Source organism: Ochotona curzoniae, unplaced genomic scaffold (genome assembly GCF_017591425.1).
Source record: "Ochotona curzoniae isolate NIBS_2020 unplaced genomic scaffold, NIBS_Ocur_1.0 scaffold_3171, whole genome shotgun sequence".
Taxonomy (NCBI): domain Eukaryota; kingdom Metazoa; phylum Chordata; class Mammalia; order Lagomorpha; family Ochotonidae; genus Ochotona; species Ochotona curzoniae.
Genome location: NW_024467104.1, coordinates 839,487 through 854,103, shown reverse-complemented (window position 1 = coordinate 854,103; position 14,617 = coordinate 839,487). Strand labels below are relative to the sequence as shown.

Sequence of the window (14,617 nt, the reverse complement as noted above, 5' to 3'; positions counted from 1 at the left end):
CTGGCTGAGTCGAGAGCTTGCAAAGGATGCGTGGATTGGTGGTAAGAAGAAGAGATAAGGAGAGGCAAAGGAGGCATGGGCCACTATGGCATGATGCTCATAAAGGACAACTCAGAAAAATCGCCTTCTTTATTTATACACAGATCATCACAAGGTTTTGCACAACATCCAATCATTGCATTTTTACTTCATTACAAAAGAATGATTACAAAATAAATCTTAAAAAAAATTATTATTTTACTTTAGAGAAAATATTTTCAGCAAGCTATTACTCACTCAAACTTACAGTGACCTGGCAGAAGCCAGGAACTCCACGGTTGGCAGTACATGTGGTTACAGAGTGACAAGTGGTTTACTTATATTTAAAATCGATTTTTGCTAAACACAGACTAATATTGCTTAAAATATTGAGTACAGAGTTAAAAGAAAAGATCATAAATGAATTTATAAGAGTATATAACATATTCTTTGCTAAATCTTATAATCAAACCATTCATTAATTACCATCACCTTCACCTAGTGCTGATTCAATTGTTTTTTGTTCTTAATGTTAATTTAATTGTTTTTTGATCTTTTGTTAAAGGGCAGTGAAAGGGATCAGGGCAACTCAGCCAATCTACAAACAGAAGGCCTTTACAAGAAACTTCATTTTATCTATATAAACTGTTTTATTTTCCTAAATATGAGTGCCAATATAAGATAGAAGTTTTTATAAACTGTTTTCTTTCCCTAAATATAAATGCCAGTATAAGGTTGAGATTTAAGCCATTTGGGGAGGGGGTGGTTCACATTTGCTTCCCTTGGAAAGATGCTTTCCGTGGTGAGGAACCAAAACACATCATATCAGGTGTTGTAACAGTTCGAGGCACATGATAAACAAACTCTTTGTACCTCCATGATTGCCATTTGTTCCAAGATATTATCAAGCCATTTCTTAAGGAAAACATTACTTATACTAACTTCAGGAAAACTTCAGGACAAAGGTGGGCACATAACAGGATGTTTGGAGACATTGTGGGTTTAATTGTATTATTGTATACTTTTAGCTGTGTGTCATTGCCTTATGTCGCTAAAGATGTTTTATCATAACATGACTGATCAGGTGGGGGTGTCAGAAAACATAATCACCATCATTAGGTCATAGGTGCCTGCTGACAATCCTCTGTGCCCCCTTCTGAAACCCAGAGTTTCCATTAAATTCATTCTTGCTGTGGCATACATTATGGTCAAACACATTTGGCAAACTATATTTTATTAGCTATGCCTTTGGAAACATTTTCTCCCAGTCCTTGGATTTTTTTTTTTCTCTCCTAGCATCTTTGGTTGAAAATATGTTTAAAATTTCTGCAGCTCCTGTGCTTTTGTGCTTATTAACACATTTGTGAACTATGTAATTTTTCTCCTGTTAATTTAGTTTCATCCACTTTTTAAAAAGATTTATTTCTTTGAAAGGCAGAGTTACAGCAGAAGAAAGTAAGAGATAGGAGAGAAGTTTCTCTCACTGGTTCACTCCCGCAAATGGCAACAATGGTCAGAGCTGGGCCAAGCTGAAACTAGGACCTCAGATCCTCGTTCAGCTCTCCCACGTGGGGTACAGGGACCTAACCACTGAGGACATCTCCCTTTGTTTTTCCACAGGAAAGAAAACAAAGAAATGATCTAGCCATGCATATATATCAAGCACCTGAAAACAAGAACAAAGGAACCCCAAATTAGTAAGAGGAAAAAGAATTTAAATTGGAAAGAAATACAAACTTGAAGCAAAAATCCAATATATCAATGCAACAAAGCTCTGTTAGACCTATCTTCAGACCATAGAAGGTCTCCCCAAGAGGCCACTGAACTTATCTGGACAATAGGACACGGAACTTTATGCTAGGCATGTGTTTGCAAGCAATGAATCTCAACTGAACTTGATCTATGGTTATGCAACAAGGTGGAGGAATCCACCATGGGGGGAGGGGTGTGGGAGGGGTGGGGGGAATCCCCAGCGCCTATGGAGCTGTACTACATAATACAATGTAAGCAACAATAATAAAAAAAAAAAAAAAAAAAGAAAATGTGAATTAAATCAATGTCACATTGGCCCAACTAACTCAAAAAGAAGCAAATTGATAAAATTGTAATCATGACATATTACAAAGGATAACACAGAATAATAACCAAGGTAGAGACTGTATCAGTAAATAGGACTCTCACATTCCAATCCAACTAAAAAGCAAAGGACCCTGTGACTTCATTGATGTAACATACTGCACATTTAAATAACTAATCACATGTCTACTTAAACTATTCATAAAAATTGAGAAGGAGGGTTTCCTCTCAAATTCAATCATTAAGGTCAAAGTTGAAGAGAAAAAACCCATATGATTATTTCAATAAATGCAGACAAACCATTTTGGCTTTTTAAAAAGATTTATATTTATTTTTATTGGAAAAGCAGATATACAGAGAGGAGAGACAGAGAGGAAGATCCTCCATCCGATGATTCACTCCCCAAGCGAGCACAATGGCTGATGCTATGCCGGTTCGAAGCCAGGAGCCTCTTCCGGGTCTAGACAAACCATTTTGTAAAAGACACCATCCTTTCACTAGAAAAACCTTAAGCAAATTGGGTGTAGAAGTAACATTTCTCAACACAATGAAGACAATGTATGAAAAACTACATTGGTAGTTTTTATGCCATAATTTGTATCACACTCATTGGGGAAAAAGTTGGAAGTATTTCCAGTGGCATTTGGAACCAGACAACAACATTCACTTTCACCTTTGCTAATCTGTGTAGTTCTGGAAGTTATAGAGCCATTAAGCAGACAGTGAGTTAATCTGTTGAACCACCATGATATCCCCACGAACATGCAATTTTTAAAAGGCTAGCATACAAACGGTCAAAGGACACATGAGAAAATGCTTAGAAACTCTAGCCCTTAAGGAAATGCAAATAAAAAGCACAGTAAGTATTCATATTAACAGAATTAGAATGGCTATGAGACCAAAATCAAAAAATAATACACACTGGTAAGGATTTGGTCCCCTATAACATTATTGCTGGAAATGTACATCAATATAATCATTATGAAAGATAGTATGAAGGTGCTTCAGAAATTTGAAAATAGACCTACCATTCCATCACATCATCATACTCCTGGAAATTTACTCAGATAAGTAATGTTAAAATATGAATTATTTGTAATACCATGTTTTACATTGTAACTTAATTCACAATAGTTGAGATATGTACCAGCCCAAGTGTACTTCAACTTACATGTATATGTATACATAAATATGCATATATGTGTGTATGTGTACTTGTTATACACACCACTGAGCACTACTCAGCCTTTTAAACAATCAAATTATTATTATTTTTATATATTTATTTATTTTTATTGCAAAATCAGATATACAGAGAGGAGGAGAGATGAAGCCAGGATCCAAGAACTTCTTCCGGGTCTTCCACGCGGGTGCAGGGTCCCAAAGGCTTGGGCCGTCCTTGACTGCTTTCCCAGGCCACAAGTAGGGAGCTGGATGGGAGGTGGAGCTGCCAGGATTAGAACCGGTGCCCATGTGGGATCCTGGTGCATTCAAAGCCAGGACTTTAGCCTTTAGGCAACCACGCCGGGCCCTAATCAAGAAAATGGATTCAATTGACAATCACTATTCTTAGAGAAATAACCCATTCCATAAATAAAAGTTTCCTATGTTTTTCTGATATAAAATAGTAGTAGAATAGTAGTAGTTGGTATAGGATAAAAAAAAATGTATAGAAGTCTCCATTACAGTTACTGTACATCCCCTTAAATGAAAAGCTACAAAACAAAATCAACAGCAGGAAAAATCTGATTTTACATTGTCATGGAGTTAAATAATATCTTGCCAAATGACTAATGTGTCACTAAATAAATTAAAAAGAAAATTAAAAACCTTCTTGAAGAAAATGCTGCTACTGTATTGTATGACCCATGAGTCAGTGAAGAATTTAACATGAGAAAAAAATGTTTTGAAGAAATGAAAGCAAACACAAAAATCATCAAATCCATCATATCCAGATGTGAGGACATGATGCAGTACGTATCTCTACTTCTAGATCAAAAATAGACAGCCAATGAAACAGTTAAATATATCTTGACATTAGGATGCTAGACTCCGCCATTGCCCATGCCTGCCCATTGCCCATGGACTCATGTCTGTTCATGCAGAAGTATACCATTGTAATAATAAATGGAATATCAGAGTGTGGTGGGGAGGAGAATTTGGGAAGGGGGTAGAGGAAAACTCCAAAGCTTATGGAACTGTATTATAGAATAATAATAAGAAGAAGAAATATTAAATTTAAAATGTATAGAAGCAAAATGAGCATTTTGATATTTGACTAATATTTTTAGCCCTTGTTTAGGCTTTTGTGAAACTGTTGAATTTCTATTTTGTTATTCTATTTTATAATAAATACAAGTAAATACCTGTGAACAGCATACAGAATGAGTTGCTGGAAAAGGAAATTATGAAAGTGCTATACTTAACTAGTATAAGACATGAAACATGGGAAAAAATAATGCAAGTAAGCTTCAAATATATATGATGAAGTTTAAAGAGATTTAAATTTAAATCTAGGCAAACTCTTATAAGTATAAAACACCATGGCATAATCATTGCAATGTTAATAAAAAAATTATGTAAAACAGGAGAGAGGAAGAAGCAAATGGAAGACATAGAATAATATAATCAATCAGCGTGTGACAGAACACAAAGAAGAAAAGTAAAAGAAAAGCTAAAATGGAGGCCAAAGAAATGGATAATATATCATGGTGACACCAAAAAAGTATGTAACTCAACAATATACTGCCCATCTGAGTATCACTTTAAATAGACATAAATGGGACTGACACAGTAGTGTAGAAATCTAATCCTCTGCTTCCTAATGCTAGCATCCCACATGGGCACTGTTTTGTGTCCCAGAAGCTCCACTTTTGATTTAGATTCTGCTTGTAGCCTGGGAAAAAGCAGAGAATAGCCTATGTTCTTGGCCTCTGTACACATCTGGGAAACCCAAAAGATGCTCCTGGCTCCGAGGTTCAGGTCAGCTCAGCACTGTGGGGAATGAGCCAGTGGATGGAAATTCTCTGTGTCTCTCTCTGTATTTCCTTCACTCTGTGTAAAATCTGTTTTTCAAGTAAAAATAAATCTTTATAAATAAGTAAATATGCATAAATGATGAAATATTAGCTGCAAACAACAGAACAAAAAGAAACCTACATACTTATACTTGCTAAATGGTTAATTTTTTTATTTGAGGGAGAAACAGAAATGCACACATGCACACACATTGAGAGAGAGAGAGGAGATGGGGAGAAACAGTAGATGGGTCATCTCCCCATTTTTCATCCTCTCTGCTGTTGATGAAGCTCAGCTAAATCAAACCACAATGAACATTGTCCTGGTCTCCCATGAGGGAGATGACAATCTGTACAATAACACCAGGTACCTTGAGGGGTGCCCCGAGAGCAAGTTAGAGTCAGGAGCAGAGGTGAGACTTGAATGGCAATACTGTGACATGGGATGACGGTATGACAACTGTCATCTTAATTTCCAGGTCAAATGAATCAATGTATCAGTAGTGCATTGTGAAAAGCATGTACACTGGGTGGTAGTATGAGGAACTCATGATAGATCTTGTTTCCCTGTATTATATCTAAATAAATATGGTGTGAGTTGGTCATGAAACTCCTTTACAGCTTCAAAACGGCCATTTTTGTGGGATTCTCATCCACTGAACAAATGCTGTTAGATGTTGGGGTAAGAAGCTATGAATTCTCTTTCTAGCTAGAAGGGGCTTGACAAAAGCTGCCCATTGCTCTCAAATTCTCACTGCAGGTGAGTTGTGATTTTAGATATGTATTTGCTACAAAACATGTGTGATTAAGGCACAATCACACTGGCCAAATCTCAGGCTTTCACACCATTGATTAAGCCAAAAATTTCCATTACCACATGTGTCTTATAAAAATTATCCCTGAGACCAGTGATGGAAGAGTGCACTATTTAAAAACATAAAACTTAGGGACTGTGCTGCTTGATTGTTGACTCAGCTCCCAGCAATGTGCTTATGAACACAGTGGAGGATGGTTCAACTTCAGTCCAAGTACACCCACATGGAATACCTGCAGGAAGCTCCAAGGCACTTGCTTTGTATAAAGAGGAATCCTTAAGGCTGGTACATACAAAAGGAATTTTACTCCAAAGGTGAGGAAATGAATAGGTAGATAGATAGATAGATAGATAGATAGATAGATAGATAGATAGAAAGATAGAAGCATTGTTGGAAAGTGGACTAGAAGAATGAAAGGATTAGGGAAGAAGCAGAAAGAGGGTTCCTCAGCACATCTTCCAGTCCTATAAACCACTAAATACTAAAATGAAAATAGACATGAGACAGCTGAATAGTACCCTATAGCCATTTTAAGGTGTATTGCATTGTATATAAATTGAAATCGAAATGTCAATGAAGTAGTCACAGGATGTGGTTAAGAACTTGCATGTTGTAACATATTGGTTACTCAATACCATGTCAATTAATTCCATAATGTTATAAATTGCTGTTGATGTTGTGCTGGGGCTTTTAATTGATCAGGATGATATTTTTCCAGCTCTACCTTCAGACCAGAGATGGTCTCCCCAAGAAACTGTTGAACTTATCTGGACAACAAGATGCTGGACTCTATGCTTGATATAGGTATGCAAAGAAAGAATCTTGACTTAATTTGAAGCGTAATACTGCAACAAGTTGGAGTACTGCAACAATGGGGAGGCACGGGGAGGGGTTGGGAGAATCTCAGAGCCTATGAAACTGTGTCACATAATGCAACGTAATTTTTAAAAAAAAGAACATTGTTCCTTAACTAAAATGTTTTAATTATCACAAAGAATTACCTTTATTATTCTAATAGTTATACCGATGCCACAAATGCCTGCAGCTACACAGCAGACTAATATTTCTTAAAGATTAAATAACTATTTTGTGGCTTTTCATTTAAGGGGTTGTATAATAACTGTGTAATGGAGACTCTCATATCTAATAGCATGCTATTTAACTTCATGGTGTTATAAATTTATGTTTTTTTTCCTGTTGTTTATGTTGTATTGTGGTTTTTCTTTTAAGGGGATGTATAATAACTGTGTAATGGAGACTATCCAGATGTGAGGATACAATACATTATGCATCTCTACTTCTAGACCAAAGATGAACTCTCAATGAAACTATTTACTCTATCCTGACAATATGATGCTGTACTCTCTGCCATTGTTCATGCCTGGAATGATGGACATATGACTGTGTATGAAGAACTATACTATAGTCATAATATCAGGGAACTGAGAAAGAGGGGAGGAGATTGGGGATGGGGAAAGAGAAATCCCAGGGTCCATGGAACTGTATCATAAAATGATGATGATGATGATGATGATGATAAGAAGAAGAAAAAGAAGAAGGAGAAATAATTTTAAAAAATAAATAGCAAGCCCACCATGTTCAGATGATGTTAATTAGAGACACTCCTTTCCACAAATGGCATTCAGAAGAAGTATAGGAGACAATGAGAAACCACCAGATACTATTGCTAATCCTTCTTTGGATAGTCATATTCTGTATCAGAGTATTAAGTATTGAATTTTGCCTCTACATCCAATTTCATTCTCTGTCAATACCACACTAGGTGACAACAGTCATGACCTAAGTATGTGGGTTCCATGCTAAGTATGTGGGTTCCATGCTGTTCGGGGTGCCTAACGTGAATTCTAGGTTCCTGGCTCACCAAACCACTGTTATTGCAGGTTTGGAGATCTTGTCTGTCTCAGCCTCTCTCTCTCTCAATCAGACAAAAATAAAGGAATATGCAAAATAAAGGAATAATTAGACAGAGAATTTGAACATTTTACTCTAGTTAATATAGCACAATTAAGAATATATCTTCTTCCATGACCTGCAAGTTCTATATGTTTAAGGAAAGGACAGTTCATGGAGTTATATCCCATAAAGAAACTAGAGGAAAGACAGCTTGGAAAAACATGCCAAATTAATTCCAAAATGAAACAGTCATCTAACAACTTACGTGTGACAAGGGAAAAGACATATCCCCACAGGAAAAAGTAGCTATATGTTCAATAAAGAGCAATTGCTGTTTGGGAAGCAAATTGAGTCCTTGTTTACAGTGTTATAGGTACTAGTCTATTTAAGTATTTTGAAAACATAAAAACTTCAATGAGAAAGAAATAATATTAGCAAAACTCAAAAGGTAAACTCTTGTTATATAGGCATTTCATCTGATTTAGAGTTATGCTAATTCTGTTAGTAATGCTTATTCATTCATGGGTAATATTTAGATAATTTCAAACTCTGAAATTTTAAATATTTTAGTCTGAAAATGCAGTCATAATTTAAGGCACTTCCTGACTTAAGAAGTTAAATTAACGAATATAGTTTTAAAGATATATCATATATATGGATATGTAAATGTATGTTTATTTTTAAAGGAAAAACAGCAAGAAAGCTTAAGAGAGTATGTATGTGTGTGGTAGAGAGAGATGCAGAGAGAGAGAGAAACAGAGAGAGAGAAATTTCCACCTACAGGTTTACTGTCTAAATAATTACAATATACTTGCTTGCTCCGTAGATCTCTGCAAAAGCTGTGAGTTAAGTTGGGGGGAAGCAGAAAGCCAAACTTTCCATCATGGTTTCCCAGATGGATGACAGGGTCCCATGTACCTTGACTGTTCCCTCTCTGGTGTATTAGCTGGATCACAAGCAGAGAGACTAGGACAGGGACCAGCACTTTGGTATGGCATGTTAGCCTTGTAAGTTGATGCTGAACCTGTTATGCAAAAATGCCAGCCTCTGACATATTTTTAAATCATTGATCTCAAGTATATATTCTGTGATTTCTCTTTTAGTTAACAATAATACTGTTTACAATTATTCTTTTTGAGATAGTCTCTGAACAAGAGTGTTACCAAACAATGCATCTCAGAACAGATGAGTTAATGTGATGTGATCTTTTTGTTATAAACCACGTGATTCTTATGAGAAACAAGGTCCTTAAACCAGTAAGTTGCAAATTTTCTTCTAGGAGGGAAAATAAGAAGCAGTCCTTTCTTCCTGGTTTATGAATTGCTGGTGAAATTTATTTGGATCAAAATTTTCACTTCATGTTTTATAATCTCCATGTGACTCAAATAAAATAAGACTATAATAATACCAGGACATGAAGATATTCTTTTATTATACTTGCTAAACTATTTTTGATTATTTTTATCTTTCCCATGGTTTATAAAAGAGTAAAAGATCCAAATGTTTTTTTTTTTATTATTATTATTGTTGCTTACATTGTATTATGTAGTACAGCTCCATAAGATCCAAATGTTATTGAGAATGGCAACAGTAAAATGTAGAAAGAAGGGGATTAAAATTCATCAAGGATTTAATATAATATTCTGATTTTAAAGGCAATAATTTTGCTTCTACATTATCATTATACCTATAATTATCCTGTTTCCTAGAAAACAACCAATCTTCATTGTAATTTATACCTTACAGTCAATTCTTGGTTATATATGGAATAAGGTTAGAGTAGATTTTTTTAAAGATTTATTTTTATTATTATTTTTTTATTGGAAAGGCGGATATACAGAGAGGAGAGACAGAGAGGAAGATCTTCCGTCCGATGATTCATTCCCTAAGTTAGCACAACGTCCAATGCTATGCCGGTCTGAAGCCAGGAGCCTCTTCCGGGTCTCCCACGCGGGTGCTGGGTCCCAAAGCTTTGGGCTGTCCTCGACTGCTTTCCCGGGCCACAGGCAGGGAGCTGGATGGGAAGCGAGGCTGCTGGGATAGAACCGGTGCCCATATGGGATCCTGGGCGTGCAAGGCGAGGACCTTAACCACTTGTGCCACTGCGCCGGGCCCTAGAGTAGATTTTTGTGTAAATGATTCATAACTTGAAATATTAAACGTATGATTGATAAGTGAATAGTCAGCAGCCCTGAGGGCTCTTTCTGGAATGGGACCTGGTATTAAATTTCAAAGTCCACATTAACCTACAAGCTGCATTTAGTGGAAGAGGGCTAACAGAAGGTGATTAATCTGATATTTAATTGAGTTGCAATTTTCATTTTTTGTGTGTGTGTTTTTGATGTTCTTTAATCTTACAACAAGTTGTAACCCTTTTGTGGTTCATGTACATTTATAAACAGCTAGAGGGCATTGCTTAGGTGTGTAAAGTAGCATATACCTGCTTATATGTGACATGCCTGATTTTTTAGCCTTCTATTACTTTCTGGCATGATTCTGTAGGAGTCCTTTGCTTACCAAACAGAAGCAGAGTTCAGTGAAAAGATATTTAGAACGGAGCTATTGGTATCAATAGGAAACAGAAGGAAGACAAGACACAATTGTAAAATGTAGAAGAACACAAAAATTTAAAAGCATCACATTAATTTAAAATAACAAGCTATTTCAGAAGATAATGATATGTTTTCAACATCTTAAGTACATAATTTTAATGCAAGATACAATAAAATCACAGAGTAGGGTACAAAATCAGCTTAATAAATATTAGTTTTGATCTATTTCTTCCAAAGAAGTAGTAAGCAGATACATTCAATAACCTTCCTGAATAACAAGAAGGAGGGAAATTAAGTAATTTTTTCCATTTCAGAATAAAAATACTGAAAGAAAAAATAATATAGAGCAGGAACTCTGAATCTGGAGAAATCTGATCGTATTGGATCTCATCTTCCTTACACTTAATGGAAAATAGGAATATGGTGGATTTATTCCATATAAAACAATGAAAAAGCTTTTAATAAACTCTCCATACACTGGCATTAACACTATCCAGTTACTAATGCAATGCACATGTGATGGCTTCTCTGATGAATGTTGTTAGAGAGGGTACACACACAGAAAACATTTCAGCTAGAAGAAAGATCATAAGATTGTGCAAGTTGGGAGTGGCAGTGTAGAGGTTAGAACCATGTCCAATTGTCAAATACTCAGCAGTTTACAATCCATGAGAAAGAATTTGAAATTTATCAAATACAGGAAAAGACATGGAAATTGTTTTACATGAGCATTAAAGGTAGGAGGTTTTCAGTTTTTAAATATTCACTTCAGTTTTTCTGTAAAGAATGAATGTTATGAAACAAGGTTATCTGATTCATGTCAGTAAGGAGAGTAGGTGAAACTAAGAATTTGAGAATAAACAAAAGGAGAAAGAATGTACTTTACTATTATGGTGAACAGTGACTCGTGTGGTTCAGAAAGTTGATATTTATTGGCCCTCAAAGTGAACAAATGATAAAATAATCAATTCCCTCTGTGACTTTAATGCTAACTCAGAACTATTTGCATCAACATTGGAGAACTGGAGAGAGCTTGATAGAATTAAAGCGAGAATCAGAAAAATCAGGCTGTATGAATGGTTGGCTGAGAGCAGAAGGAACATTGTAGAATAAAGAATATGTATTCTAATTAATCAAGCATGTAAGGAAAACAATGAAGTTGAGAAAGAAGCATGTCCTTAATGGTAAACTGGAAGATTAGTTCATATGAAGCATCATTTGCTTAGTTAGTTAGCTAGTAAATCAGTTAGTTTTTACAATGGCATGCTTTCTGTTCACTTTTCAATCACAAACTTAACACTGAAATGGGTTAAAAAAAATTCAACACCTAGGATATAGAAAAAAAAAGCCACTGTGCCTCAAGAGTCCACACAAAGACTTTAACCACAAATGGTTCTCCATACGACAACCTCATTTCCCCAGACAGTCCAGTTTATTATCATTATCATTATCATTATCATTATCATTATTATTATTATTATTATTCTGAGTATGAAGGAAGGAGGAGGGAGTGGGTGGAGTAGAAAGTTGCACTACACTCCTAAAATGTCATAGTGAAATATGGGAAATCTGTTCACTTTACATGAATAAGGTACTTAAAAAAAAAAAAGGCACCATCTATGAACCAGGTCTCCCAGGCACCAAATCTGGGGTATCTTCATCTTGCACATTCAGCTTTCAGAACGGCAATAAACAAAGATCTCTTATTCACAAGACAGAAGAAAATCTATGTTGGATTCTGCTCATTTTGTCATGAAAACTAAAATAGAATAATCTGTTAACAAGAGTGAGAGATGATGTGGAATGAAAAATACCGGATCTTAGGAGAGATGATATTTTTCAAACAAATTTTTTTAAAAAGTATTTGATGGCTTATTTTACATGTATGATTATATAAATTGAAATATACAATGTGACTGAAGAGATGTACATTTTGCATTTCATGATGATTTAATTCAGGATTTTCTTTATTACGGAGGAAATATAGAAAAGAAATTGAGAGGTGGCTTTTGAAATTTGCATAAATGTTACAACTCAATTTCTAACAAGGACAAGATAAATATGAATGTTTATATATAATAGGATATAAACCATGTCATATTCAACAGATTATGCATCTTCAAGTTTCAGGAGAATAATTTTTAAACATGAGTATATGTATTAGTAATGTAATTATTAGAGATGATTAAATACTTGTTTAAAGAGATGATAAAATAATGTAAGAATATATCATATGTGTGGACCCTTACTTCCTCAGTAAAACTAAATCATACACAATACAACTGTTTGATAAATACATGCATATCTATACATTTTTAAAAAATACTTTAAACATTTGAGACTTAAGGTTCAAATTATATTTGACAAGAGAGATAATATTTTCCAAAGCGGGAGTTTTTTGAGTTAAAAAAAAACGTCCTAAATGTAAAAAATGTAAAGATAAATCCTAAATGTAAAAAAAAAAAATGAGATAGAGAAAAGTGATTGACATTTGATTTGCATGGATTGCTCATCTACATTAGCCATAAGGTATCATAAATTAAATAAATGTGAACCACTATACGTAACTTATTGATATAACTGAAACCCGAATCTGACATGATCAATTAATTAAGCATTTTACTAATTCATGTTTCTCCTGCAGGTAAATTCAGTGTTCTCATTTTCACATCAAGTCTCTAAGAACCAGACGACAAAATTGTGAGAAAGTAACAGAAAGGAAAGACAAACTAATAAAGAAAAGCCTGAGTCCCACTTTAGTTATAAGAGCTAAAAGCACAATCCAGTTTAAATCTAGAGCAAGAAAGCAACATGAAAATCACAGAAAGAAATCTCACTACAATGATGGAATTTGTTCTCTTGGGCTTTTCTGATGCCCCCAAATTTCACTGGCTTCTCTTTGGAATATTCTTAGTCATATTTGTGATTATCCTAATGGGGAATGGCATCATAATTCTAGTAACCAGAGTAGACCCAACACTCCATACCCCCATGTATTTTTTTATCAGCAATTTTTCTTTCCTAGAAATTTGTTACGTATCTGTCACCCTTCCTAGAATGCTTGTGGATCTCTGGACTCAGAAAGGAACTATTTCTTTTTTTTCTTGTGCATTACAAATGTGCTTCTTCCTTATCCTGGGAGCCACTGAGTGTTTCCTGCTGGCTGTGATGGCCTATGACCGCTATGTGGCCATTTGCAACCCTCTGCACTACCCCTTAGTCATGAACCACGAGTTCTGTATTCGACTGGTGGTGGGCTCCTGGATCAGTGGAGTCCCAGTGCAGGTGGGGCAGACGTTCCAAATTTTCTCTCTGCCCTTTTGCAAATCGAACCAAATCAACCACTTCTTCTGTGACATCCCTCCAATGCTGAAGCTGGCCTGTGGAGACACCTTTGTGAACGAGTTGGTCGTCTATGTATTTGCTGTGCTCTTTGTCACTGTCCCTTTCGTGCTGATCCTTGGGTCCTACAGCAGAATTATTTCCACTATCCTAAAATTGTCATCAAACACAGGAAGGAGCAAAGCTTTTTCAACATGTTCTTCCCACCTCATAGTTGTTTTTTTATTCTATGGATCAGCCACAATCAGCTATTTAAAAACCAAATCCAATGAGTATGAAGGAACAGACAAACTTCTCTCTCTTTTCTACACTATTTTGACTCCGATGTTTAATCCTGTGATATACAGCCTGCGGAATAAAGACGTTACTGAAGCCCTTAGGAAATTCCTTCCCAGATTGTTGGCATTGTAATACAATGAAAGCAAATGAAAGAATGTTAAATGTTTACTTTGTATGTATCTGTAACTGAAGTCTGCCTCAGTCATCTTCTAAACATGTCAAGAGTTTAATGATGCAGTTTTCATATAATTCTTTGTCTCCTCTCATTTATGACAATTGTGGGAGCTAAAAATGTTTATATCTAGCATACATCTCTTCATGTGAAATAGCATATTAAGGAGAATCCTCTAAGTTGATGATTTTCTGGAAGTTATGCTTTCCTTTTCCAATAACAAGTCAAAACACTTTAGATTATGTAGTCATTAATAAGTAAATATCACACAGAAATTAATGCTCCAGTGTATAAAGATTATACGTAAAATGATAAATTCATGTTAAGAATGATATATAAAAAGGTAAACGAAAATTAACTAAATTGAAATATATGTACACATATATATTTGAATATTTATTTATTTTATTGGAAAGGCAGATGTACAGAGAG

At 35.2% G+C, this 14,617-nt stretch overlaps 1 protein-coding gene across 1 annotated transcript; it reads left to right on the top strand.

The window, feature by feature from the left end:
* Nucleotides 1-13,185: 13,185 nt before the first annotated feature.
* On the top strand, nt 13,186-14,145 carry LOC121172325 (olfactory receptor 10AG1-like). Its single transcript, XM_041004180.1, has one exon. It carries the CDS (start codon nt 13,204-13,206, stop codon nt 14,143-14,145), a length of 942 nt encoding a protein of 313 aa, XP_040860114.1. The 5' UTR covers nt 13,186-13,203.
* Nucleotides 14,146-14,617: the final 472 nt, after the last annotated feature.

Coding starts and splice junctions, on each gene's coding strand:
- LOC121172325 (XM_041004180.1), top strand. CDS start 13,204: ATGAAAATCACAGAAAGAAATCTCACTACAATGATGGAATTTGTTCTC.